At 38.2% G+C, this 25,443-nt stretch overlaps 1 protein-coding gene across 1 annotated transcript; it reads right to left on the bottom strand.

The window, feature by feature from the left end:
* LOC110099114 (probable LRR receptor-like serine/threonine-protein kinase At5g48740) lies at window positions 1–25,206 on the bottom strand. The gene is made up of 15 exons (XM_020826170.2): window positions 24,320–25,206; window positions 23,777–24,228; window positions 23,574–23,691; window positions 12,733–12,801; window positions 12,587–12,655; window positions 12,389–12,457; window positions 10,762–10,833; window positions 10,613–10,681; window positions 10,295–10,536; window positions 10,018–10,223; window positions 5,612–5,738; window positions 5,460–5,528; window positions 2,271–2,460; window positions 2,016–2,148; window positions 1–566 (listed from the first exon to the last, which is right to left on the bottom strand). The coding sequence occupies exons 1-15, from the start codon at window positions 24,898–24,900 to the stop codon at window positions 351–353; spliced, it is 2,682 nt and encodes an 893-aa protein (XP_020681829.1). The 5' UTR covers window positions 24,901–25,206; the 3' UTR covers window positions 1–350.
* Window positions 25,207–25,443: the final 237 nt, after the last annotated feature.

The following is a 25,443-nucleotide window of genomic DNA, read 5'->3' as shown; positions in this document are numbered from 1 at the left end:
TTTTTTGAAACCTACTTGCCCCGAATGAATAACTGAGAGGAATGTCAAAAATTTGAAGTTATAGGATGAAAAAGAGTACCTCCACAAGGTAATGGAAAAGAAAGGTAAAGAGATTGCAAACCCTAATTTTACAATATTTTTAATATTGTTTTCCACCGTCAAGCATGTAAAACCTTTCAATGATGAAGGCTTCGTTTGAGACGATTTTCTTAATGCTCCTAAAAGCAATTTTTTAGTACAAAAATTAAAATTTTTATATTAGAATGCTAATTTAAGAAGCAGTAAGAAAGCCATTCCAAACGAAGTCGAAGTCTCGTTAAACTAAAAGCGCTGCAAGATCCAAGAAGAGTTCAGTAGAGTCCTCCAGCTGAAAGGAAGGTGAGCTGAATACTGTAGGCCTCTTTCAACTCAATTAGAACCTCAGACATTGTTGGTCTGTGTGCCGCTTCTCTCTCCACACATTTTACGGCAATTGAAGCCACCTTTTTCATGCTTTCCACGTCAAAACCACCCTTCAAGTTTTCATCAACAATCTCCAATGCGCCTGCTTGCAGATAAGGCTTTGCCTGCACATCAATAGCAATAAGCAGATGCTATAATCATGTTAAAAAAAGGAGATATTGAACAAGTGAACAAAATTATATGGGGAAAACTAAAAACAAGCCTAGTTAGATCAGTTAAAATGATTCCAAGATGCTCAGCTTATGGAGCAATTGATACACGGATGATTCAACAAATAAGATTTTGACAATCTTAATATGTTTTTCAGTTCTTGTTAGATTACCAAATTTGGACAAAAGGCTTTAGAAATAAGCTGCACGGAAAGGTTGACATGGATATTCCCTGCGTTTTCAAATAATGCAGGCTTCGGAATAAATGTTCATATTAGAAACCTGTTGGGTCCAACATGCAACATCCAAAATGTCAGTCAATAAGAAGATTCTTTGAAGCACGAGGTACACAAAAAACGGTGGCAACCAAACAACAATCGAGGTGTTTAAAGAGCTACAATGTCAGTCAATAAGAAGATTCTTTGAAGCACGAGGTATACACAAATGCGCTTTCATTTCAACATTGACTTGGATGCTCTTGGTTTGGATGCTCTTGGTGGCCTTGAAAAGCTAGCTTCGAACTCTACTTCTTTGCAGTGCATTTTTTATTCTTACCAATTTGATAGCAAATTTCCCTCCACAGTTGATGTTCATGGCAATATATCATACTACCTAACAGCTCCACTACACTAAAAACCTAGCCTATACTTCCCTTCTCTCTCATGCCTCCCCCTTCTTTATTCTCATCAACTGCTCCCATGGAGGTTGAAGAACACAATGCAGGTAGATTGCAAGAATGTTTAAAGGCAAAGGTCTCATCATTGTGCTAGTCATCTTAGTATGTGATTTGCTTCATGCAAAGTAACCTTTTGATCGTTATTTTTTCTCATGCTTTTGCTTCTTTATTGAATATATTTTTTCCCCTCAATCTCCTTCTCTAATCACGCACTAAACCCACCAAGAAAAGCTTGGCCAACCACTCTTCCTTCACCCTTCTGAAATGGCCTGTTATGCCATTGACTTGCTCTATTACATGATTGTCTCGGCCAACATAGAAAAAGGATGTTGCACACAAATCTTAGTTTCAAGTAAAGAATAAAAGAAACAAAGGAAAAGACAAGGAGATTTGTAACAAATTTCTCTTGCCAAGATTTGCATAATTTGATACAACACTACGAAAGCTTGGTAAAAGCAGAGATTTTGATCGACTTTCCTTTTTTTCTTTTAATGTCTTTTTTTATTTCTCTTCTCTACTTGAAACCAAAATTCACTCATAAGAACTTTTAATTATGTTGATGAATTATTAAAAAGCAAACTTACATCACCAACACAAAAATCCAATTATGGGTGAAGAGGATGATCCACCAAGTCTGTGAAGGTGAAGTTTAGAGGATTCTAGAAGGGCTAATATAAATTTCAATATAATGAATCTTCTAATATAGAAAAGCTCAAAGTAGGGAGTACCCATAGCACCAAATTGTAAGTATCAGGAGCACCAGCATGACTCAAGGGTTCACGTCCACAAATCAACTCCAATAATACAACTCCAAAGCTGTAGACATCACTTTTCTCAGTTAGCTGTTGAGTGGCATAATACCTACATTAAAAAAGTAAGAGCGAGAAAACTTTAACAAAGGTTTATGAGCCGAGCATAAGATTATTATAGCAGAGGTTTTAAAATTTAAGACAAAAAGAAGCAAAATGAAATTGGATTCTTACTCAGGGTCAAGATATCCCGCGGTTCCCTTGATGGCAGTGGTTATATGAGTTATTTCAGGTTGAGGAATTTGCCTTGATAGGCCAAAGTCAGCAACCTTTGCATTCATATCCAGATCTAAAAGAATGTTGCTACACTTTATATCTCGGTGAATGATCCGTGGATTGCTTCCATTGTGTAAATGCTCCAATCCTTTAAAATAAGTTAGATGTGGAAGAAAAGAAGCTCATAAAATCAATTGTCTTGGAAAACTTTCATGGATAAACGATCGGACAATTCAATTTTAATCTTATGTTGCTGGAATAGAAGCCCTAACTTTAATCGATAAAATAGGTTAGATCCTGAGCATTTCTTTGAACTTGTGTTGTTGGAATAGATGCCCTAATTTATGAAAATAAATGGATCAATTTTAACATAAATTTATTTTCAAAATGTAAATTTAACATAGAACAGTATTTGGTATCTCTGAATTTCTCAAAATTAAGCATTCATTATTTTCTTCTTTCACTTTCATTCAAAATTTAATTCTATGTTGATCCAAATTCCAATTATCCTTGAAATTGTAAAGAAAAATCTTTAAAATTAATTTCTTAAAAATCATATAAAATGTTAAACAATGTCTTGATAAACAAATGTAAATCACTATTTTAATAAAAAAAAATTCTAAACGGATAAATATCCTTAGATATAACTAATCATAAGAGCTTATTCTTATGAGGAAGTTATACCCCAGAATAAAATAAATTATATTCAATCAAATATATTATCTAGGAAAAAGAAAAAATCTCTGAGCATACAAAAAATAATAAATTTTGCTATTGAGTTTATAGCAAATACATATTTTGTTCAAAAAGTTCACAACATTGGGTATGTTGTTAATTATACATAATTTACAAATCAATTTAGCTTTATACAACCTGTTTGTCAATGCTCTTCTACATTCCAAATTCCAAAGCATCAAGAAGGACAAGAATCATGAATTCAACTCAGATGTAAATCATAAACTTTGTACATGTCAAGGTTTTTTCTCTTAATATTAAAATTGCTAATGTCAGCTAAAAAAGATCAATTTCTATAACTAAAGTAAAAAAAAAAAGGTTGATGAGAATAAAGAGGGTTTTTGTTTATTCTTGTGTCATGACTAAATATATTGAACCTATAAAGAGTCATACAAGATAATACAATAAGAAAACAAATAAAAGGGAATAATGCTCCCTATTAAAAAAATATTAAAACATATCTTATTAATATAATCTCTTTTCAATATTAGGTACCTAATAAGTCAATATTATTACATATGTATACATTCACCCTCAAGTTAGAGCATGAATATTTATTACATTTAGCTTGCCATATAAACAAGAAAAAGGTATCCTAGAGATTTGGTAAAGATATCCCCCATTTGCCCTGAATATGAGATGTGATGAACAACAATTTTTTTGGAAAATAATAATCTATTTCAATGTCTAATTCACCCCATGAAAAATAAGATTGTTGTCAATGTAGATGGGGTTTAATTGTCACTTTATAATCAAAGAGAATACAAAAATCAAACTCTAGTAAAAGAGTTTTAACCCCAACATTTCACATGCAGCATGAACAATAGCTTTGTATTTAGCTTCAACACTCGATCTAGCTACAACAATCTATTTCTTATTTATCCAAGTGATTAGTTTTTCACCAATAAAAACGTAATATCCTAATATTGGCTTCCTATCTTCAGCAAATAATGTTTCAATATTCATATGCTCAGATTTAGCATATAGCAATCCTTTTTGTGGAGACCTTAAGATACATCAGAAGATCCATAACAGCTTCTCAATACTTCTTTTGTGAATTTTGCATGTGTTGGATAAGCATTACAATGACACATGAGATTTCATGCCTGGTGACAATCATTTAAATCAGCTTACCAACAAATATTTGATATTAAGATAAATCATCAAGAGGCTTTTCATCATCAAATGTGTCTTAATCTCCATAAACGTATCAATGGGCATACAACCAATAAAACACAATTCTTCGAGAAGATTAGTAACATACTTCATTTGGGTAAGGGATACCCACAATTTTATTATAGGCAAACTAATTTGCAAGTGGAGCTTCACCTTAAGATGTATGATGATCACTTCCAGTGAGTAAGATTTTGTCATCATAAACAACTAATATGATGGAGCCAGCATAAACAAACTTAATAAAGATAGAGTGATCAATAGTATTGTTTTGAGACAAATCTCAACCAAGACTTTGCACAAATTATCAAACTAATCTCAATGACTATTCAAGGCAATAAATAATATTCTTGAGTAGATAAACATTTTCTATATAAAAATAATTGGGAGCTTCCTCCATATCATCTTGCAAGTCAGAGAAATATAAGGCCTTGTTTATATCTATTTGAAGCAAAGTTCAACCTTGATTGATGGCCACAGGCAAGAAAATTCTAACAAAATTTAGTCATGCAGCTGGAGAGGATGTGTCAAAATATTCTATCCATGGAGCTAGATGAACTCTTTAGGCAACCAATTGTACTTCTCAGCAAATAATTGATCAATCAGGATGAAATTTGACAATGAAGACCCACCAATAAACAATTGGTTTACCCACAAGAGGATGAACAACTAAATCCCAGATATGACAACTGAGAAGAGCATCCATTTCAATATTTATAGTCTGTTTCTATAAAAAAAATTTACAATGATTACTTTTATGTCCTAGGAAAAAATATTGCTGACAGATAAATCAAAGGCATGAAACGAGTGAATAAATGATCAATAAGTGAATTGGATGACCAGGATGTTACCTTTTACCTCTCGAGAGAATAATAAATAAGAGGAATTTGTGTGTATTATTAACCGAATATGATGGGTCAAAGGACATAAATAATAGAGAATAATAACCTCAATTATAAGGATAATAAAACACATCTTTCAATATAACATTCTTCCAATATTACAAGTGGTACATAAAACTTTGCAACTTTAATCTAATTTTTGGCATAGCTTCATTAACACATGTTGCTGTTTCGCCACATAAAAATTGCTTATTATAATGGTTGAAACCATTTAATGTATACCTGAAATAATTTCATAGCATGGATCTAAAGTTCATCTCGTCACTTATAACATGCAGTCATACGTATTGAATTTAACAATGTGGACAATTAGCTAGAAGTTAGGTAAAGATAGTACCTTTGGCCGCATCTATGGCAATCTTCAATCTACGGGCCCAATTGAGTGTTGCATTTTTACTGTTTGAACCTGAAAAATAATCCATAGAAATCCTACGGGTAAATATTTATTTCTTGCACTGTAACACAAAAATGCATGATCTAAGAGCATACCATAGAGATTATCAGCCAAAGATCCACTTGGAAGGTACTCATACACAAGAATCTGCTGCTTAGATTCGTAGCAAAATCCTTCCAAGGACACAAGATTTTGATGTCGAATTCGCGATAAAACATGAACCTGTAGAACCATAATAAAAAAATTGCTCAAGGTAACTAGGAAACTATGGTGCTGTTTGGCAATATTGCTGTCTGTTGTGTTGTGCTTTGTTACCATATATTGAGATGTGTTATCGAGTCGAATAAAAAAATGTTCACTAAAATCACCACTAAGATTGTAATCCAGAGTATTGTAAGAGTTATAACTTCCTGGTAGAACATTGTGATACTGATTAGTTAAATGGATTCTATTAAATTCGACTTTTATCATAATTCTTTATTGATATATAACCTTCTTAAAATAAATATTTTAATTAATCAATACATACCTAAATAGCAATATATATCTTAAGTATCAATTAATGATTTATTGACCATATATATCAGGTTTGTTTACTGTTGAGAATTGTTGAAGGATCTATGCTCGGCAAGAGGAAGAAGAAAAATGAGTTTGTGAGTGGATTTACGACGAAAGGAGAAGTATAAGTTAGGGGTGTCAATTTTGGGTCACGGGTCGGGTTCAGCTCGAACCCGGAACTGATCCGGCACTATTCGGGTCAACCCAAACCCGACCAGTTTGTAAAAACGGGTCGATTTTTAGGTCCCGAACCGGACCCGCATCGGGTTCAAGTCAACCCGACCTAACACGGTTTGCGATCTGCCAGAGGGTTAGACGCGGTTTGTGGGAATTCGGTTTGTGGTCTGCCGGACTGCCAGAGCCAAAAGGTTTGGAGTGTTGGAAGCGGGATGGCGAGGCGATGCAGCGTCGGTGATGGCAACGGCGGGCCGGTAGCGGACGCGAGCTCGGATTCCACTGCAATTTGCGGTCTGCCGGGCAACAGAAGTGAGCTCCTCGCCGGGGAAGTGGCGCAGATGGCCTGGATGGGCGCCTGGGCCAGGCTGGCGACTTGACGCGGACTCACGTGAAGGCCTGCTGGCCTGGCGACTAGACGCAGACCCGACTCATTGACATGGACGGCTGACCAGAAGGCCTGACGTGATGGCATGCCTTACTGGATCAAAACGGGTTGATTTCGGGTAAACCCGAACCCGACTCGGTTCGGGTTCGGGTTGACCCGAACCTGAAATTTTTGTGTCGGGTTCGAGACGGGTTTTCGTGACGTGTCTAATATTGACACCCCTAATATAAGTGACTTAATATTTCCTCTTTTCTGTACAAATTTGAAAGAGTAAGAAATATATGATTTTTATTTTTGACAAAAACAATTAATGTGTAACTATTCAATAGGAAAAAATTCAGTTAGTGATAATCTAAACTCAAATCCTGAATGAGAAAAATGGAGGGTTGTATTAGGTAGTTAACAGTTAGTGTAAAATTTATCGAATAACCATGACATAAATATCTTCATATATTGTGTTAATGCTAGGACTCTCCCTAGAAGCCACACAATGTATGGTATGAATACAATGAAAAGTGTGCAAAATTCATAATCTGTTGAGCTCTCAGTAGATGTCTCTTCAACTCCTCTAACACTCTATCCCTCTCCCCTATGTACTCCATTGAAGAAACTGGAGTACTGCTACTCCCAAAGTGCACCAAGTGAGGAGGATCCCTTTCGTACAACACCTTGAATGGGGTCATCTGAGAAGCGGAATGAGAAGAGGTGTTGTACCAGTACTCGGCCCATGATAGCCACTTGGACCATAGCTTGGGTGTCTCCGACACAAAGCATCTCAGGTAGGTCTCCACGCTCCTGTTGACCACTTCTGTTTGGTCATCTGTCTGTGCGTGGTAGGTGATGCTCCTCTTCAGAGCTATCCCCTGTAATCTGAACAACTTTCTCCAAAATGGCTGAGGAACATAGTCATTATCTGTTACTATCGCATCTACTATTCAATGCAATCTGACCACCTCTCTGATGAAAGCTGAAGCCATTGTCACCGCGGTGTATGGATGTCGGAAGGGAATGAAATAAGCATACTTTCTCAATCTGTCCACCACCATCATAATCACAGTGAAACCTTCCGAACAGGGCGGACCATCTATAAAGGTAAAGCCAACGGCTGTAGTAGTCCTTCTGGTGACATAGCAATGTATTTGTTCCTCTAACAAACCTCACACCTGGCCACCATCTCCTCTACATCTCTATGCATCCCCTTCTAGTACAACTCTGTGGCTAACCTTCTGTATGTCTTCTGCACGCCTGAATAACCCCCCACATCGCTCCTAGAAATTCCTGAGGTAAGTTTGAAATATGGATTGAGGTCCAGGGCATCACAAACCTTCCACTGACCAACAGTAGAACCAACAACTAAAGTTGATTATTGAAAGTAAAAGGATGTAGAGTGGAGAGTTCTATGGCACAAACAACATAGGGGAGGATAATCAAAAATATTAAATGGAGTTGTAAATCAACAGAGATTGCACGCCATGCAAAAAATAAAGGAGGCTGGAGATTTTGGTGTGTCAATTCGACTTAGAGAGTCGGGTTCATATTTGACCCAAAATTGATCAAACTTGAACTCATATTTTTCGAGTTAGTTTCAGATTAGATCTGACACCCCTATTTGGATTAGTAGTAAATGAAGAGTACTAAAGTTACTCATCCCACTTTCCTTGTAGTGTGCTATAATATTCATGGATCTACAAATTATTTCACTAAAGAAACAATTTTAAGACTAGTGTAAATATGGGAGATATTGTTTCACTAAAAAAGTGGATCAAAAAAAAAAAAAAAACTCACGTCTTTTTGACATAGTCCTGAAACCTGATAGTTACCAAAAATGAGAAGTTCGTGACTATTTAGCAAACATGCAAGAAGAGCATGGTCGGCTACCATTTTGAAAAACTTGACGATGCTCTAGAAGAAAGGCATCCAGATAATGGAATTTTTCATGGGAAGCAAAAGGCCCTCAATTACAAGTTTACAACAGATAATATGTAACAATAAATTTGATGATGGTACCGATGGTAAGGGGTTTTGACTCCTAGAGCTAAAAGTGAGAGGCTATGACATTAATTGAGAAAAAAAAGGGAGAATCCAAGTCGCAACATAGATCATAAAAATTGAGTGAGCCATGAGGTTATTAAGACTTCATATTCATGCTAGGGAGAACATTGCGAACGCAACAAGTGAGCAGGCACAACGAAAGCGGCAAGCAACCAAGCATCCAATGCAAGCTAGGCCATAGAGCAATTGACGAGCGAAGCTAGTGTGGCGAGCGAGAGCAACGAGTGAGTGTTGCGAAGAAACAAGAGTGCAATTGACATTGTAGGCAAGTGCAGTGGGCTGCATGTGAGGACAATCCATCGCTAGTGAGCAGATGGGGTGTAGTGAGCAAGCAATCGATGGGGTTGATCGGGAGAAAAACGTGAACTAGAGAGAGAGGGAAAGGGGGAGGGGGGAAATGATAACATGGTCTGATATCATGTTGGAATAGATGACTGTTCGATATTATTAACAAAATGTAAGTCTCTACCTATATATAGGCATACAAGACTGTACAAAAAGAAGAAAAAAAGAAATAAACAAATATACTCAATTAAGAGGAAATAAAATTGTAATAGAATGTCTCTTAATCTAGCATGTCCTAAGGACAGCATTTCCAATCTACTTTTTTTCTATGATAACAATGTTAATGACCAAGATATCCCCACCCTATCACTAAATTGCACTGCCCCCATCACACAAGATAATCTGACCTAAACATGTAAAATAAATTTTTACACTGAAAAAAAAAAAAGAGCACAGTAAGATAGGCCAACCAATTAAGCAAAGAAAATGCTCTGTCCAATCAGGTCAAGATTACACCGAACTGTGCAAGAAGTACTTGAAATGCATCTTAGTGTTTAAAGATTGAAAAACTAGAGGTTTCTTAACCTTATCTGGTGTTTTTGAGGAATAAAAACCACCCTAAGACTTTGTACAAATTGAAGGAAAGTAAAGGAAATGAAATCCCAACACTTTTTTGGCTGATTATTAATCCAAAACCATAGATTTAAGTTTTCGACTCTCTTTTTTCATTTCCTTTTACTCAAATTCCTATCATCCAAACAAAGCCTAAGATATGCAAATTAATTATTTTGCTTGTGAAATCCACCATAAGAGGTGTGCTTCTTACACCAGGAACCTAAGCAGCCGATGTAAAATCAAATTCAAAATTAATTTAGAATGAAGTTGACTTAGAAACATTGCAAAACAAACCACGCATCTATTACACCCCTTGGTCAATACAAAAGAAAATCAAAATGATGTGAAATGATTCTTCATCACAACTTCATTAATGTCAAAATGCAGTTAAAATATTGATAAAATCCGAGGCGTGGGTAGAAAACATACCTCATTGATGAATGAATCTGCTCCAAGTTGTGTTTTATCAAGCCGTACTTTAACAGCCACTAGTTTCCCATCAGAAAGCTTTCCAAGGTATACGGATCCAAATCCCCCAGTTCCTATTATATCCTTAAAATTGTTTGTTGCGGCCTTAATTTCTTTGTAAGTGAAAATGTTGGCTGTACACCAGTTCTTTATCTCCCTCGTCATCCCTTTAATTAATGGAGACCTGCAATCAGATTTCGAGCTGCACTAGATTTTAAAATTCCAGATATACACTTACATGATTTTGATAACAATCCATTCCTTCTCCCCCTCTTCTTCCAGAAAATGAATAAAACAATTGTGATAAGCAAAAGGGCACAACAGAAACATCCAACAACACCAATTATGATAGTTTTGTGGGTGCGACCAGAAGGCCTCTTCATACTTATGACTGTAAACTGCGGAGTTTCAATTGAAGTATGATTTTTAAGTCCATCGCATGATGAGACAGAGAACGCTAGGCACAAATTTCCTGAAGTTCTGAAGGAAAGAAAAAAAAAAGTAAATACATAAAATGACATTTTTCAACTGAAACAAATGACCATAGTTAACATACCTGATTTCCAGACTTTTCTTATTTAGAGATTGTGGTAAAACACCATGAAGTTTATTATTTTCCAAATTCCTGACAGTAACCATACAGCTACTTCAGTTGACAAACCAGAGTCGGCTGTATTACATTTTAAATGGACTTGGTTCACTTACAAAAAGTGGAGGTCCTTCAAAGTTCCCAAACTTTCAGGAATTGACCCTTCTATACTATTGTTTTGCAAGTCCCTATGCAAAGTCAAAAAGAAATGGGCCAATTTAGTTTGAAAAAGATGGGCATGTCCAAAGTCATAAGATCCCTCCAAAGCAAGGTTAAGAGATAAGATAATTCGATGTCCACAGCCTTAACTTGCCAATGGAGGATCTATAGAAAAATGTGATTCTGATTCATTACTAAATGTAAAACAGATTTGCTCAATGCAGGAAGGAAAAAAAGAAATAAAGAAACAAACTTTACCAAAGACGATACAAATTAGGAGAAAAGACAGATTTAGACAGAGTATATCATACTCATAAAAATGAAAAGATGACTTTCATTATACAATTTAAATCACAATTGCACGGGCCAAGTATGTGTCATATAGAGCTTATTGCTAAGCTTCTAACAGCATCAGATAGTTACCAGATAATTTACTTTCGTGACATGCAGTTGGAACCCAGAGAAATTCATAAGGTAAAACCACAAAATATTCAGAAATAATTTGAAAAAAAAAAAAAATCAGACATGTAGCTTTATGAAAAATCCAAGTTAATTATATTAAAAAATTATTAAAGTGCTGATATTGCAGGATAAAGACAAAGGAGTAACACATCACTCCAAATTTTGTTAATATTGTTAAATTTCAGCCATCCCTTAGCAGTTGATCCCATATCTATGATGAGGATCTGTGGGAGGCTCACCTAGATCACGCTGATCCCTTTCCATAATTAGGTGGCTGAATTAGGAAGGATTATATTAGGGCACTTATGAATGATTCTTTAATTAATTTATTTATTTATTAGAAATTTTGTATATGTAAAAAGGGATAGATTTGTGCAATTAAGGTAAGCATTTTTCTTCTCCAAATTTCTAAATTCAACATGGTATCAGAATCCTGGTCGGCCTTCATTATTATTACTGTTCCCAGATCTTCGTGAGGGGATATAAAAAGGAAGCAAAGAGGAGAAAGCGGCATTCATCTCTACTGAAGATTGATCGTCAAGCAGTCCAGACTGCTCTGTTCCGTTCCTTCGGCCCTTCCTAGATATTTCACTTTATTGCTCATCATTGAAAATTTTGATGAGATTAAATATACCCTTTGTTTGCTTCTTCTATGACATGATTACATTATCTCCATTCATTATATTGACATTAGAGGGAAGGTGGATTTTATCGAATAAATGGACAAATCTAAGCCTAATATATATCATTAATTTCTATGTTGTTTTTCATCCATATGATGGGTACATTTTGCCTTATAGTTTAATATAATTTATGTGAATAGATAGCTTATTCAATATTAATAAAATTTTAAAAATAATTGTATTATAATACTCATAAAATTTAAGATTTTATAATGATATTGTTTTTTAAAATCCTTGCAACATGCACTTTGTGCACGCTACTAGTATAAAAAAGCACATCAAATTTGTTTAAATGATTCACTTGTAGTTTGTTCATTTTGAAAATTCTGTGACAGTGAGACAGGAAAAACAATGTGATCCGTAAACTATTTAGTTTTGTCCTGCAGAATAGACAGTTTCATCTCAAGAGCTTATAAAAAAAATGAAAATGGGAACATACAAAATTTTAAGGCTGACCATGGTGCCAAATTCAGATCCAAATGAAGTTAACATATTGAAGCTAAGATTCCTGCAATTTGTTTTCAATATACATGGATATCAGAATACCAAAAACATGTAGCAGCAATGAAATATAAAATGTAGTAATAAAAAAAAAGGGCTGGAAGACTGACTCAAAGATTTAAGAAAATGAGCTTACAATACTTCGAGTTCTTGTAGACTGCCCAAGTTCATGATCTCCCCAGCAAGTGATGTATTGTGTAAATCTCTGGAAACAAATCAATTAGCCAACAAAATTATCTGAACAACCAAATTCATATCATTAAATATTGTAAAAGGGCATACAGTTTTTTAAGGTTGAGCAGATCTCCAAATGTTGGACTGATAATCCGCAAATCCACGTCAGACAGCTCCCTGAATACATCAATAACAACAGGATATATATATATAACTTCTTGAACCAGATTGTTTCAACCAAATTGGACCGACATATTGCTCCCACCACTACTCATAAGGCAGTCACAAGTCTTAATATATATCAATTTGATAACAAGAGAGAGAGAGAGAGAGAGAGAGACATAGTAAACAAGGGAGAGGCGCAAAAAGTCAAAGACCAAGCAAGCAAGCTAGACAGAAATGATAGTGAGATCAAGAGCGAGAGAGAGAGAGAGAGAGGGAGAGAGATTTAGGTAGAGGGGACAGCATTTACAATTCTACACCACGATGAAGAAGATGCTGCTATTGGGATCCACAAAGCTGTTGTTGCGATCCACAAGGAACGACTTTGAGAGAATCGACCACTATTGGGATCCACAAGTTCGAGAGAATCAACCAAGAGTAGAGGGCAATGACCTTGATAAAAGATCCAAATATCATATTCTTCCTTTCAATTGTTCAAGAAAGATTAGCCATTGAGCCTAACCTAATCTCTTTTATCTGATACTATAATTGATTCTCTAAAGGAAGCCCTAACTAAGCTTCATCTCCTTAATGGCATATAACCCTAGTTTTTGAAGAAGAAATTCCTTTATTTTAATTGTGAGATAGTTTGAGATGAGCATTGTGCATCAAATATTTTTATGGAGAATTTTTTAATCATCCATCATAAGAATCCCAAGGGTTGATTGAATGAAAGTATTGTATAAGTTTATCTATTTTAATTTACTGATGAACTATACAGTTTATTTGAATAAAAATATCATTTAAAGTGTGTTATTGGACAATTTTATCTGATTTGGATAATTTAGGTGGAATCTAATCCATGACTAAATTTGGAGGTTTATAGTTATGGTTATGTTGACATGTTTAAATTTAACTTCATGTTAAAGTAGATTAATTGTGAATCTGTGATGGATGATAGGAAATACTTGTATTCACAAGCAAATCTAACCAAAATAAAGTACCACAACAAGAAAACTGTTGTCCACAGTAGTTAAACAGCCAAAACAGTGGAGAATTTAGAGGAAAACTGTAGGAAAAAACTCAAAACACACTTAGATTCCACTATACGATGAATAAAATAGCAAGATACAAGAGATCCTCAATTCGAGAGGAGGATCGTCTCTCCAAAATCTCTAAACAAGATTGTCTAGAGCCAAATCCTCCAAGAAACCCTTATTTCAATCAATCAAAACATAAAACATCCCTAATTCCCTCATGCGCTTTAATACCCAAACCTTCCTAATACAGTTTCCTTCCTAAACTCAAGCCCCTCCCCCTCTATTCAATTTTCAAAAATCATTAGATGGGGCGGGCCCCATCAGCATTGGCAGAGCAGCCAAAGGAGGCGGCTTTGTTTCGCCTCCTATAGTGGATGACCGGCTGGGCCGGTTCTCTGTGAGCCGGCGTAACAATACCGCTCTCCCAAAGAATCACCTTGTCCTCAATGTGAAAATCTGGGAACTGTTATTTCGTCCTCTCATATGGCTCCCACGTGGCCTCGTAGTCATGTAGGTTCTTCCACTGGATCAATACTTCCTTAGTTCCATCTTCTTTCTGACGGACTCCCATCAACTCTAAGGGTTCCAGAACCACCTCTAAATCCTCAGTGAATGTCGCAGGTAGTTCGGGGTTGGCAGTGTAGTCACCAATGGCCCTCCTCAACTGTGATACATGAAAAACCGGGTGTATCATCGCCAATGGTGGTAATTTCAGTCGATATGCCACTGCCCCAATCTTCTCCAGCACTTCATAATGCCCATAGTACCTTGGAGCCAGCTTTTCATTCCTCCTATTGGCAACTTTCTTCTGCCTATATGGTCGGAGTTTCAAAAACACCTCCTCCCCCACTTCGAACTAGATGTCCTTCCTATGCCCATCCGCTTGTTTCTTCATAATTTGATGAGCTCTCAATAAATGCCTCTTTAACTCCTCTAGCACTCGATCCCTCTCCTCCAAGTATTCCTCTACTGAAGACATGGGAGTGCTGCTACTCCCAAAGTGCACCAAGTGTGGAGGATCTCGTCCGTACAACACCTTGAATGGGGTCATCTGTGAAGCGGAATGAAAAGATGTGTTGTACCAATACTCTGCCCATAATAGCCACTTAGCCCATAGCTTGGGTGTCTCTGATACAAAGCATCTTAGGTACGTCTCCAAGCTCCTGTTGACTACTTCCGTTTGGTCATCCGTCTGTGGGTGGTAAGCTGTACTCCTCTTCAGAACTGTCCCCTGCAATCTGAACAACTCTCTCCAAAAGTGGCTTAAGAATACCTTGTCTCTGTCTGATACGATCGCCTCGGATACTCCATGTAACCTGACCACCTCCCTAATGAAAGCTGATGCCACTGTCACTGTTGTGTAGGGGTGTTGGAGAGGAATGAAATATACATACTTGCTCAACATATCCAACACCACCAAAATCACCGTGAATCCCTCTGAACGGGGCATTTAAAACCATCTATTAAATCCATAGAGATCTCCTCCCAGACTCAACCTGATAAAGCCAATGGCTGTAGTAGCCCCCCTGGTGACATAGCTAGATACTTATTCCTTTGGCAAACCTCGCACCTGGATACCATCTCTTCCACATCCTTATGCATACCTTTACAGTACAGCTCTGTCGCCAGTCTCCTGTAGGTCTTTAGCACTCCTGAATGACCTCCCACTGTACTCCCATGGAACTCCTGGAGCAAATGTGGAATGTGAATTGATGTTTTGGGCAACACAAACCTCCTTTGGTACATCAATCTCTCCCCCTCCAATGAATACCCTGGATGGCTGCCCTCTTCCTTTAGTAAGTATGCCCTGATCTTGCCTAGTTCTTCATCCCTGACACTCTCCTCCCTGATGGCTTCCCAGTCCAGCATCATTGGGACTAATACCAAGGCTTTTAAAACCGAACCGGTCAATGAACCGGAAGAAGGAGGGGTTAGAGGTTTGATGGTTCGACCGAGGTCGAATCGGGGTCGAACCGGATGACGTAATAAATATTTATTATATTTAAATGTTATAATAATGACACAATTATTTATAAATATATAACAAAAATTGAAAAAAATTATAATACTTTTACTTATATAATAGTGAAATGTTAGTCAAATAAATTCAAACATTTAAATTTAAAGGAAAATCATGGGCAAGGCATCTGCGGCCTTATTTTCTACCCCTGGCCTGTATTGAATCTCAAAGTCATAGCCCAGCAGTTTGGATAGCCACCTATGATGCTCCTCTATCACCATGCGTTGCTCCAGCAAATATTTTAGGCTCTGTTGGTCGGTCTTGACGATGAAATGTCTCCCGAGTAGGTAGGGGCGCCACTTTTGGATGGCCAAAACGATTGCCATTAATTCCTTCTCATAGATGGACTTCAGCCGGGCTCTTGCAATCAACACCTGACTGAAATAGGCAATGGGCCTGTGATTCTGCATCAACACCGCTCCTAATCCATACCCCGATGCATCTATCTCAACTATGAAGACCTACGTAAAATCCGGCAAAGCTAAGACCGGAACTGTGGTCATAGCTTTCTTCAACTTCTCGAATGCTGTCGTGGCTGCCTCCCCCCATAGGAACCCATCTTTCTTCAACTGCTCCGTGAGTGGCCATGCTATAGCGCTGTATCCCTTCACAAATCTTCTGTAGTATCCTGTAAGCCCTAGGAATCCCCTCAACTCCTTCAGATTTTTAGGCAGTGGCCACTTTAACATAGCTTCAATCTTGGACTGATCTGCTGCTACCCCTTCCTTGGATATTATGTGCCCCACGTACTCCACACTGACTTATGCGAAGCAGCACTTCTTCAAGTTAGCCCGCAACTGGTGCTCCTGGAGAACCTCTAACACCTTCCTTAAATGCCCCTAATGCTCCTCCTCTGTTCTGCTATACACTAGGATGTCATCGAAGAATACCAAAACAAATCGCCCGAGATATTGTTTGAAGATCTTATTCATGAGAGCCTGGAACGTAGCGGGAGCATTGGTGAGACCAAAGGGCAACACTAAGAACTCATGAGTTCTAAAAGCAGTCTTGGGCACATCTTCTTTCTTCATTCGAATCTGATGATACCCTGATTTCAAGTCGATATTGTTGAAGATCACTGTTCCACTCAATTCATCTAACAGCTCGTTAATCACTGGTATAGGAAACTTATCAGGTACAGTTAAGTTTCCTTATTGAGTGCACGGTAGTCTACACAGAACTGCCAGCTGCCATCTTTTTTCTTCACAAATAGAACAGGACTAGAGAACGGGCTGGTACTGGGCCTGATGATCTCTGCTTCCAGCATTTCTCTGATCAACTTTTCTATTTCGTCCTTTTGAAACTGAGGGTAATGATAAGGTCGCACGTTGACAGGTGACACTCCCTCCTTCAATGTGATGGCATGCTCCAGCTCCCTGGGTGGTGGCAACCCTAGAGGAGGTTGAAAAACCTTATAAAATTTCTAGATCAAAGGCTGCACAGAAAAAGGTATGTCTCCCCCTTCCTCCAAACTCACTCCCTCCAATCTGTGTATTTCCACCAAATAGCCTTCCCCTTCCTGAATTGTCTTGATTAGTGATTTGAGAGAAACCCCTGCCTTAGTCAACCCCGCGTCACCTTGAATCACCCTCTTCCTTCCTCCCTTCACCAACTCCATCCTTAGAGTACCCCAATTGATATTGGTTTCCCCCAACGTCTGCAACCACTTTATCCCTAGGATGACATCCGTACTCCCCAATTCTAGGGAAAGGAAGTCTTCCTTCACTGGGATACCTTGGATCTTCAGCACCACCCCTCTACAGACTCCTCTTCCAATTTCTACCTTTCTCGTGCCCATCATCACCCCATAGACTCCTGTATCTACTAACTCCAACCCCAACAGCTCCAACATCTGGGTGGAAATAAAATTGTGGGTTGCCCCACTATCGATCAACACCACAACTTCACGATCAGCTATCTCTCCTTTCACCTTCATAGTGTGACTCGGAGGGAATCCCACTACGAAGTTAAGAGAGACTTCTACCACATCCAGATGCAGGTTCTCCTCCTCCTCTCCAGATCTGCTCCCACCTCCCTCCTCATCTTCGCAGACAAGGAGAACCTGAAGAGTTCAGTCCTTGCAACTATGCCCCGGCATGTATTTCTCATCACATATGAAGCACAACCCTCTTATCCTCTTATCTTGCATTTCTTTTTCTATCAGCTTTTTGAAATGTCCCCCATTTCCTCCCCCAGCTTTCTCCTTTGGAGCTTCCTTCATATTCCCTGGCGCTGCCCCTCTTGATGGTAAAAAACTGGTGGTCATCCTGTATGACCCCCCCCCCCCCCCCCACGCTTCGAATAGTTCCCTCTAGTTCCCCTTTCTGATTTCTTTTGATCATCCACCAACTGCGCCATCTTCATAGCCTTGCCTAGGTCCCTCGGCTCCAGCACCCTAACTGATGCCCGTATCTTAGGTTTTAGCCCCTTCATGAAGTTCCCTTCTAGGACTGACTCTGAGATATGATGCAATCTGCTAGCTAGGTACTCAAATTTATCCCGGTAATCCTCCACAGTCCCTTCCTGAGTCAAGGCAAAAAATTGCTCATAGAAGTCTCCTCCCCCATCGGCTCAGAAACGCTCTAATAAGCAATCTTTGAATTCTCTCCATCTCCGGATAGGCTCCCTCCTGTCACGTCATTGGTACCATGCCAAAGTTTTTCCTTCCAAGCACAATCCCACCGCCGTCAGCTTCTCCTCTTCTGTCAACCCATTGACAGCAAAGTAACGCTCCACCTTGTAGATCCAGCCATGGCCGTCTTCACCCTCAAAGACGGGCATCTTCAACTTCCTCACCCGAGGGTCTCCTCCGTTTCCCCGGTATCCTCCATAACCTCCCATTCCTTGAAGGGGAAGAGTTCCCCATGTGTCCCGATCATCCCTCTGACGATTATACTCGAATCCCTCTTCATACTTTCCTCTTCTCCCTTCAAAATCATCACTTCGACGCTGAATTCCTTCAAATTCAGCACCTAGACGGTGACGTTCTTCCCTTCTTCCTTCAAAAACAACCCCTCAACGCTGAATTCTTTCAAATTCAGCACCTCGGCAATGAAATTCTTCCCTTCCCCCTTCAAAATCAGCACCTCGACGCTGGATTCTTTCAAATTCAGCACCTCGGCGATTGAATTCTTCCCTCCTTCCGACAAAATCAGCCTCCCATTGGTCGTATCCCCTACTCATCTCTTCTCTAGAAAGCGGTTTTAGAGGGGGCATGTCATTCTCCTCCTCCAGGATCTCCACTTCCGAATTCCTCCTCCCCCGTAACGGGTTCGGATTTCCTCTCATGCCATGGCCGTCGGTGGTCTCTCGTACTTCCGATGTCGCTGGATTGGTCTTCATTTCAAGTAATTTTTTCATCATTTCTTCCATCACGGTGAACTTCCCCTCCAACCTTTTATTGTTGGAGGTAATTTGATTTTGAAAATTGAAAAATCTTCCCTCCAAATCAGATTTCAGTTGTCTGATTTCACCTTCCAAGACTTTTACCTTCTTCCCGGCCATCGTTCTTCCCAAAAATCACAAAGATCTTTTTCCGGAAATGAAAATCCCACTGAAATTTCAGGATTTCAGCCGCCAACGATCCCAAAAACGATGCTCTGATACCAATTTGATAGGAAATACTTGTATTCAAAAGCAAACCTAACCAAAATAAAGTACCACAACAAGAAAACTGCTGTCCACAGTAGTTAAACAGCCAAAACAGTGGAGAATTTAAAGAAAAATTGTAGAAGAAAACTCAAAACACACTTGGATTCCACTAGACAATGAATAAAATAGCAATATACAAGAGATCCTCAATTCGAGAGGAGGATCGTCTCTCCCAAATCTCTAGACAAGATTGTCTAGAGCCCAAGCCTCCAAGAAACCCTAATTTCAATCAATCAAAACATAAAACATCCCTAATTCCCTCATGCACTTTAATACCCAAACTTTCCTAATACAATTTCCCTCCTAAACCCAAGCCCCTCCTCCTCTATTCAATTTTCAAAAATCATTAGATGGGGCGGGCCCCATCAGCATTGGCGGAACAGCCAAAGGAGGCGGCTTTGTTCCGCCTCCTATAGTGGATGACCGGCTGGGCCGGTTCTCTGTGTTCCGCCTCCTATAGATTAAATTAATCTTAGTTATTTTAAATTGGATGGTCTCATAAAATGATGAGGATAAGACTAATTGGTTCTAGAATACTAAAATTAAAATCTAATATAAGACAAAGGAGCATTATTCTTAACTTTTAGTTTGGGTCATACTTAGTTCTTATTCAAGGCTTTATATCAATATTAACAAATAGATATATATTGAGTTAAAGGTGAATTAGTTGTATGAAAATATATTATTCAAGAAATATTTTAATATTGAAATTGTTGTATTAATATTAACTAATAGATATATATATATTGAGTTAATTTAGAAAGGTGAATCAATTGTATCAAAATATTTGATTCAAGAAATATTTTAATATTGAGATTGTTGTATAACTTTGTTTGTGTCCTCATAGCTTTATTTAATTTTATTTTTTTTTGCATTTCAATAACAACAATATCAAGCCTTTATCCAATTATGTAGGGTCGGCTACATGATCATTTTTCCCCATTGCCCTACTAAGAGTCAAATTCTCAATTAAATCTAACAAGGAAAGGTAATTTCTAATATTTTCTAACCAAGTCTTTTTAGGTCTACCTCTACCTTTCTTAACATAAGTCAAATCTAATACATCAACTTTCCTAACCGGGTCATCGGAAGGCCGCCATTTTATGTGACCAAACCATCTAAGGCAACTCTCTCTGATCTTATCTTCTATTGGAGCTACTCCAACATTTTCATGTATATACTCATTTTGTATCATGTCTCTAAGAGTAAATTCACTCATCACCTGAGCATCCTCATCTCTGCAACACTTTACTTAATATTATGATTCTCTTTTAATGGTCAACTTTCTGCAACATAAAGCATTACAGGTCTCACCACCATCTTATAGAATTTTCCCTTAAGTTTGAGGGGAACTTTTCTAACACACAACAATCCCGATGCATTCCTCCACTTCAACCATTCAACTTGAATTCTATTAAAAATATCCCCATTTATTTCACCATCACTCTGAACAATAAATCCAATATATCTATAATGTGTACTCTTATTAATGACTTAATCGCCCAAAATCGCAATCCCCCACTAGATTTATTATTACTAAAATTACACTTCATATATTCAATTTTACTAATACATCGATAAAAATAAAAAAATTATTTTCATATATGGTGCTAAGGACACTAAAGTCAATCGCATTCTCACAATCTTCATTGAAAAGTTTAGCAAAAAATATCATCCACCTTTGTTGACGATCTTCTTCTAATAAAAGCACTTTTTGATCTTCATCATTAATACACTTCACTTGAATTAAATCTTTACTACGCCTATCTCTTTTTTTGGCTAACTTATGCATATATTTATCGCCCTCCTTAGTATCTAATCTATTATATAAATCATTAAAAGCTAAAACATTTGCAACACATATTTCTTTCTTAGACTCCTTACAAGCTTCTTTACATCTTTTCTAATTATCAAAAATTTTTACATCTACATCAATTTTTATAACAAATATTCTTATTTTTTATCTTTTGTGGTCGTTGTTGTTGCTGCTGCATTTTAATGAATATATGTTTGATGAAGAACTATATTAAATATGGGCATTATGAAGCACCATATGTTTGAGTGAGATAGATCATAGTCGTAATCACTATCTCGAACTACATGTGGATTGTATCAAGTAATTAACTCATTACTTGCTAAGCGATAAAAATAGCCTTCTTTGTTAAGGATATTTTCCTTGGCACTAGTTATAGGCTTATTTGTTTGTTAATGAATATTGTAGAATATATTTTATTTATTCATAATATTTCATGTATTCATGTTGACATGATTTGATGTTTAGCTAGATTTATCATATTACTCATTGCATAAGTTTATGAGATGCACATGTTCATTTGCTTGATTCGTATGAAATAAATCTTTTTCATACAAATAATAGACTATTTCAAAAAGTAACAGTCTTTAATCATATTAATTTAGAATTTTTTGTAATTACATCTTGCACGTAGCATAATATTTATATAAGATATACTTCCATGCTTTATGAATGTGAATGTTGGTAGTAACACCTTGTTCCTATAGCTTTTTATTTGGGTCAACAAATGGATAGAGGGGTGACTCTTTTATGGGCTATTTGACTCCACTAGGTGGGCAAAAACCTTCCTTTTATCCAAGATATCACAAATAACTATGTATAAAAGACATAATAATAAATATATGATAAGTTATTTTTTATATATATAATTATTGTATGCATGCACATTAATGATTTAACATTTGAATGCAGCGATCTTCATTTTACACACATTTTCTTGAATGGTAATAACCAATGAACTGCTTCCATATATGATAATATTTATAATACAAATTCAAATTGTTTTAATATAATGGCAATGGCTATGATTGCTTCCATATACGATAATATTAATCATACAAATTCAAATTGTTTTGATATAATGGCTATGATAATAAGAAATAATATTATATTATAACTTCTTATACTTGTACGGGTGTCAATTATTGAGTTTGTTTCTCATAAATTCACACCTATTAATTTTGATAATTTCTAGTTACTAATTGTACATTCTAGTGGAGAGATTTTAAATTTACATTTCAAGCATTTTGGTAAGGTAACTAAAGTTATAAATTAATTACTTTCATAGCAGCGCCTCTTTAATATTAGTTTTTATATAGCTGTTTCACTCATATTTTGGTGGATAAATAGTTGGATGTGATTGAGTTTTAGAAGCTAGGATCATATTTTCAGTGGATACTTCGTTGCGGGAAGATTAATACTATTGGATTAACTCAAAAGTTATCAACTCACACTCATCCAATCGGATTATTATCATCTTTTTGTCAGCCTGAAGGGTTGGTCGTGACATCTAAACTTGTGGTGTAAATGAGTCGAGCCGACTCGCGAGCTAGCTCGGACTCGACTCGGTAATAGGCTCAATGAGTCGAGCTTATCGAGCTCGATGGCTTATCAAGCTCGAGCTCAAATAGGTCGTTGCTCGACTCGACGGCGAAGCTTGCGGGCAGCAAATCCAAAACGCGAGCGGGAAATCCAAAACACGAGCGGGAAATCAAAATTCAGGACGACGACAGCGGATGAGCTCAGGACAACGACGGCGGGCGTGACTACGACGAACGAGCACTCGACGACGAAGCTTGCAGGCGGCAAATCCAAGCGTGAGCGAAAAATCCAAATTCAGGACGACGACAACAGATGAGCTCAGGATGATGACGGCGGACTTGCTAAGGACAATAACGACGGGCACGACTACGACGGACTAGCACTCGACGGTTACGCACTCGATGGCAGACGAGCTCAGGACGACGACGACGGACGCGACTACAATGGACGAGCTCAGGATGATGACGTCGGACGAGACTACGAGCTTGGGACGACGGCGGCGGAGCTCGACAACGGACGCGACTACGAGCTCGACAGCGGAGCTCGGCGAGCCGCTCGACATGAAGACGAGTCGAGCTCGAGCTCGGATTTTGAGCTCGACTCGACCACCTCCTGGCTCGAGCTCAACTCGACTAATGTGCACCCCTAAACTAAACTAAATAGACCACGATACAAAATAAATGCATCCTAAATCCCAAATCTCAATAACACAGTTACTTACAGTGAAGTCACCAGATTTCCATTGCAACCAATATGACTCCAAGTAGTGGGAGAGCACGGGTCATCTTCCCATCCTAGGTCAAATCCAGTTGACTGTTGTATAACCTGAAGCGCAGAAACTGCTCCACAGCAAAACCAAAAATGAATCAGAATCCATCCACTGCAAGTTGTTCAACCACAAATAACAAAGAATAAATTAAGTGCCTGTAGTTGCGGAGCATTCGGGAGGGATTTTAACCACTTCATATATTTCAAAGCCATTCACTTGTGGATAAAAACTGACGTTCCTAAACGAAACCTTGACCTTGTCGACGGCCTTTGCCAAATAAACTATAGAACTCACCTCCGCATGCCTCACATGGTAATCCAACTTCACAACATTGCCATTAACCAGAACATCAAATATGGAAGACACAGGCAATACACCAGCAAAGTAGATAACCACATAATAGTTTCCAAGGTTCTCAAGGGGAAATCGGTAGCTCAGAATATTCCTTCTAGCCAGAACCCTCGCGGTCTGAAGAACGGCAAGTGGAGGATTCTCTTTGAGCCATGAAATTTTAAGTGCAAGAGGCATATAGAACGCACCAGATAAACGGGAAGGGTGGAACTTCTGGTCCTCATCCCAGATCCGATCATAGTAATCAAATGGATACCTGCTTCGTAAAACTCAATAGTATCACGCATCAGCAGCGAAAAAGCTAAGTATGAGAATCCTCAAAGTTGGAGAATCGCAAAATTCATTACCTGAGAGGACCTTTATCTTGATAACCACAGTTGATTCTATATCTCTTCCTCAGTAAACTATCCCTAAGCTCCTCAGAGCCGGCCCCGTAAGCTCCAGCCGGAAGCGGCCGCACCTCGAGCGAGGAGATAACCGGGAATCCTGCACCGGGAATGGGTATCAAGCAGAAGGCAAGCGTCTCACCGACGACGTTCCACACAAACTCCTCCACCCAGGGATCAGAGTGGGAGAGGTTGACGACTGCAGACATGGCGGAACCGAGTGAGACGGCGAAGGCAGGTGGGCTCCTCTTACCGTCGTAGTTGTTGTAAGTGAAGGAGGTCCTAATGAGAGCGAGAGAGAGGTTTCCGACAGCGAGGCGGTAGCAATTGCGGGCAGAGTAGGGTTCGGCGAAGAAGCGGAGCGGAAGCGAGGGGACAGCGCGTCCGAGGTTGATGTAGGGAGAGTCGGGTACCCAGGAGAGGTTGAAGGAATCGGTGAAAGGGGTGGAACCGCCGCAGGAGAGGCTGAGGAAGCCTGGTAGGGGTTCGGAGGATGTGAAGGGGAGGAGTGAGAAGAAAAAGAGGATGGGGAAGAATGCCATTAGGGTTAATAGTATTTCGGGTGGGTGGTGAAGGAGAGGGGGCGGGGAGGAAGGAGGAGATAAAGAGGCTGAGTAGCAGAACTAGAGATGACATGATTGGGGGTGCGTTTCTTGAGAAGGAAGAATTCATCATTCCGGAGAAGGGGGGATGAAGGTACATGAATGATGATGGCAGTGGTGGTGGTGGTGATGGTGGCGGTGGTGATGATGAAAGAGGAGGTAATCGATGGAAGGAAAAAAGCAAGCCGAGCGTGGTCCGAATGATCTCTCCCGCATGAGAAGATTGGGGTTGGTAAAGTAAATTGTTTGTTTTCGTTTAGCGCTTTGGTAACAAACAGGATTAGTAATCCAGATTTAGTAAATACGGTGAGTGTTAAATACTAAAATGATCTAATTACTACTTTTCTAGTTATCTAATTACTTATGTAAATTTATCTTATTAAGTACTTTATTACTAATTATATTAATAATTATTTATTTATTATTTAAATAATTAATTATTTTATTATTTATTTATAAAATAAATTATTTATTTATTTACTT

Source organism: Dendrobium catenatum, unplaced genomic scaffold (assembly GCF_001605985.2).
Source record: "Dendrobium catenatum unplaced genomic scaffold, ASM160598v2 original_scaffold_112000, whole genome shotgun sequence".
Lineage (NCBI taxonomy): Eukaryota > Viridiplantae > Streptophyta > Magnoliopsida > Asparagales > Orchidaceae > Dendrobium > Dendrobium catenatum.
The sequence above is the reverse complement of the archived record's forward strand: the minus strand, read 5'-3'. Positions and strand labels throughout refer to the sequence as shown.

Coding starts and splice junctions, on each gene's coding strand:
- LOC110099114 (XM_020826170.2), bottom strand. CDS start 24,900: ATGGCATTCTTCCCCATCCTCTTTTTCTTCTCACTCCTCCCCTTCACA. Junction 10,682..10,761: donor TTGAAGGACCTCCACTTTTT/GTAAGTGAACCA, acceptor GGTTACTGTCAG/GAATTTGGAAAATAATAAAC. Junction 567..2,015: donor CTTACAATTTGGTGCTATGG/GTACTCCCTACT, acceptor ATTGATGTGCAG/GCAAAGCCTTATCTGCAAGC.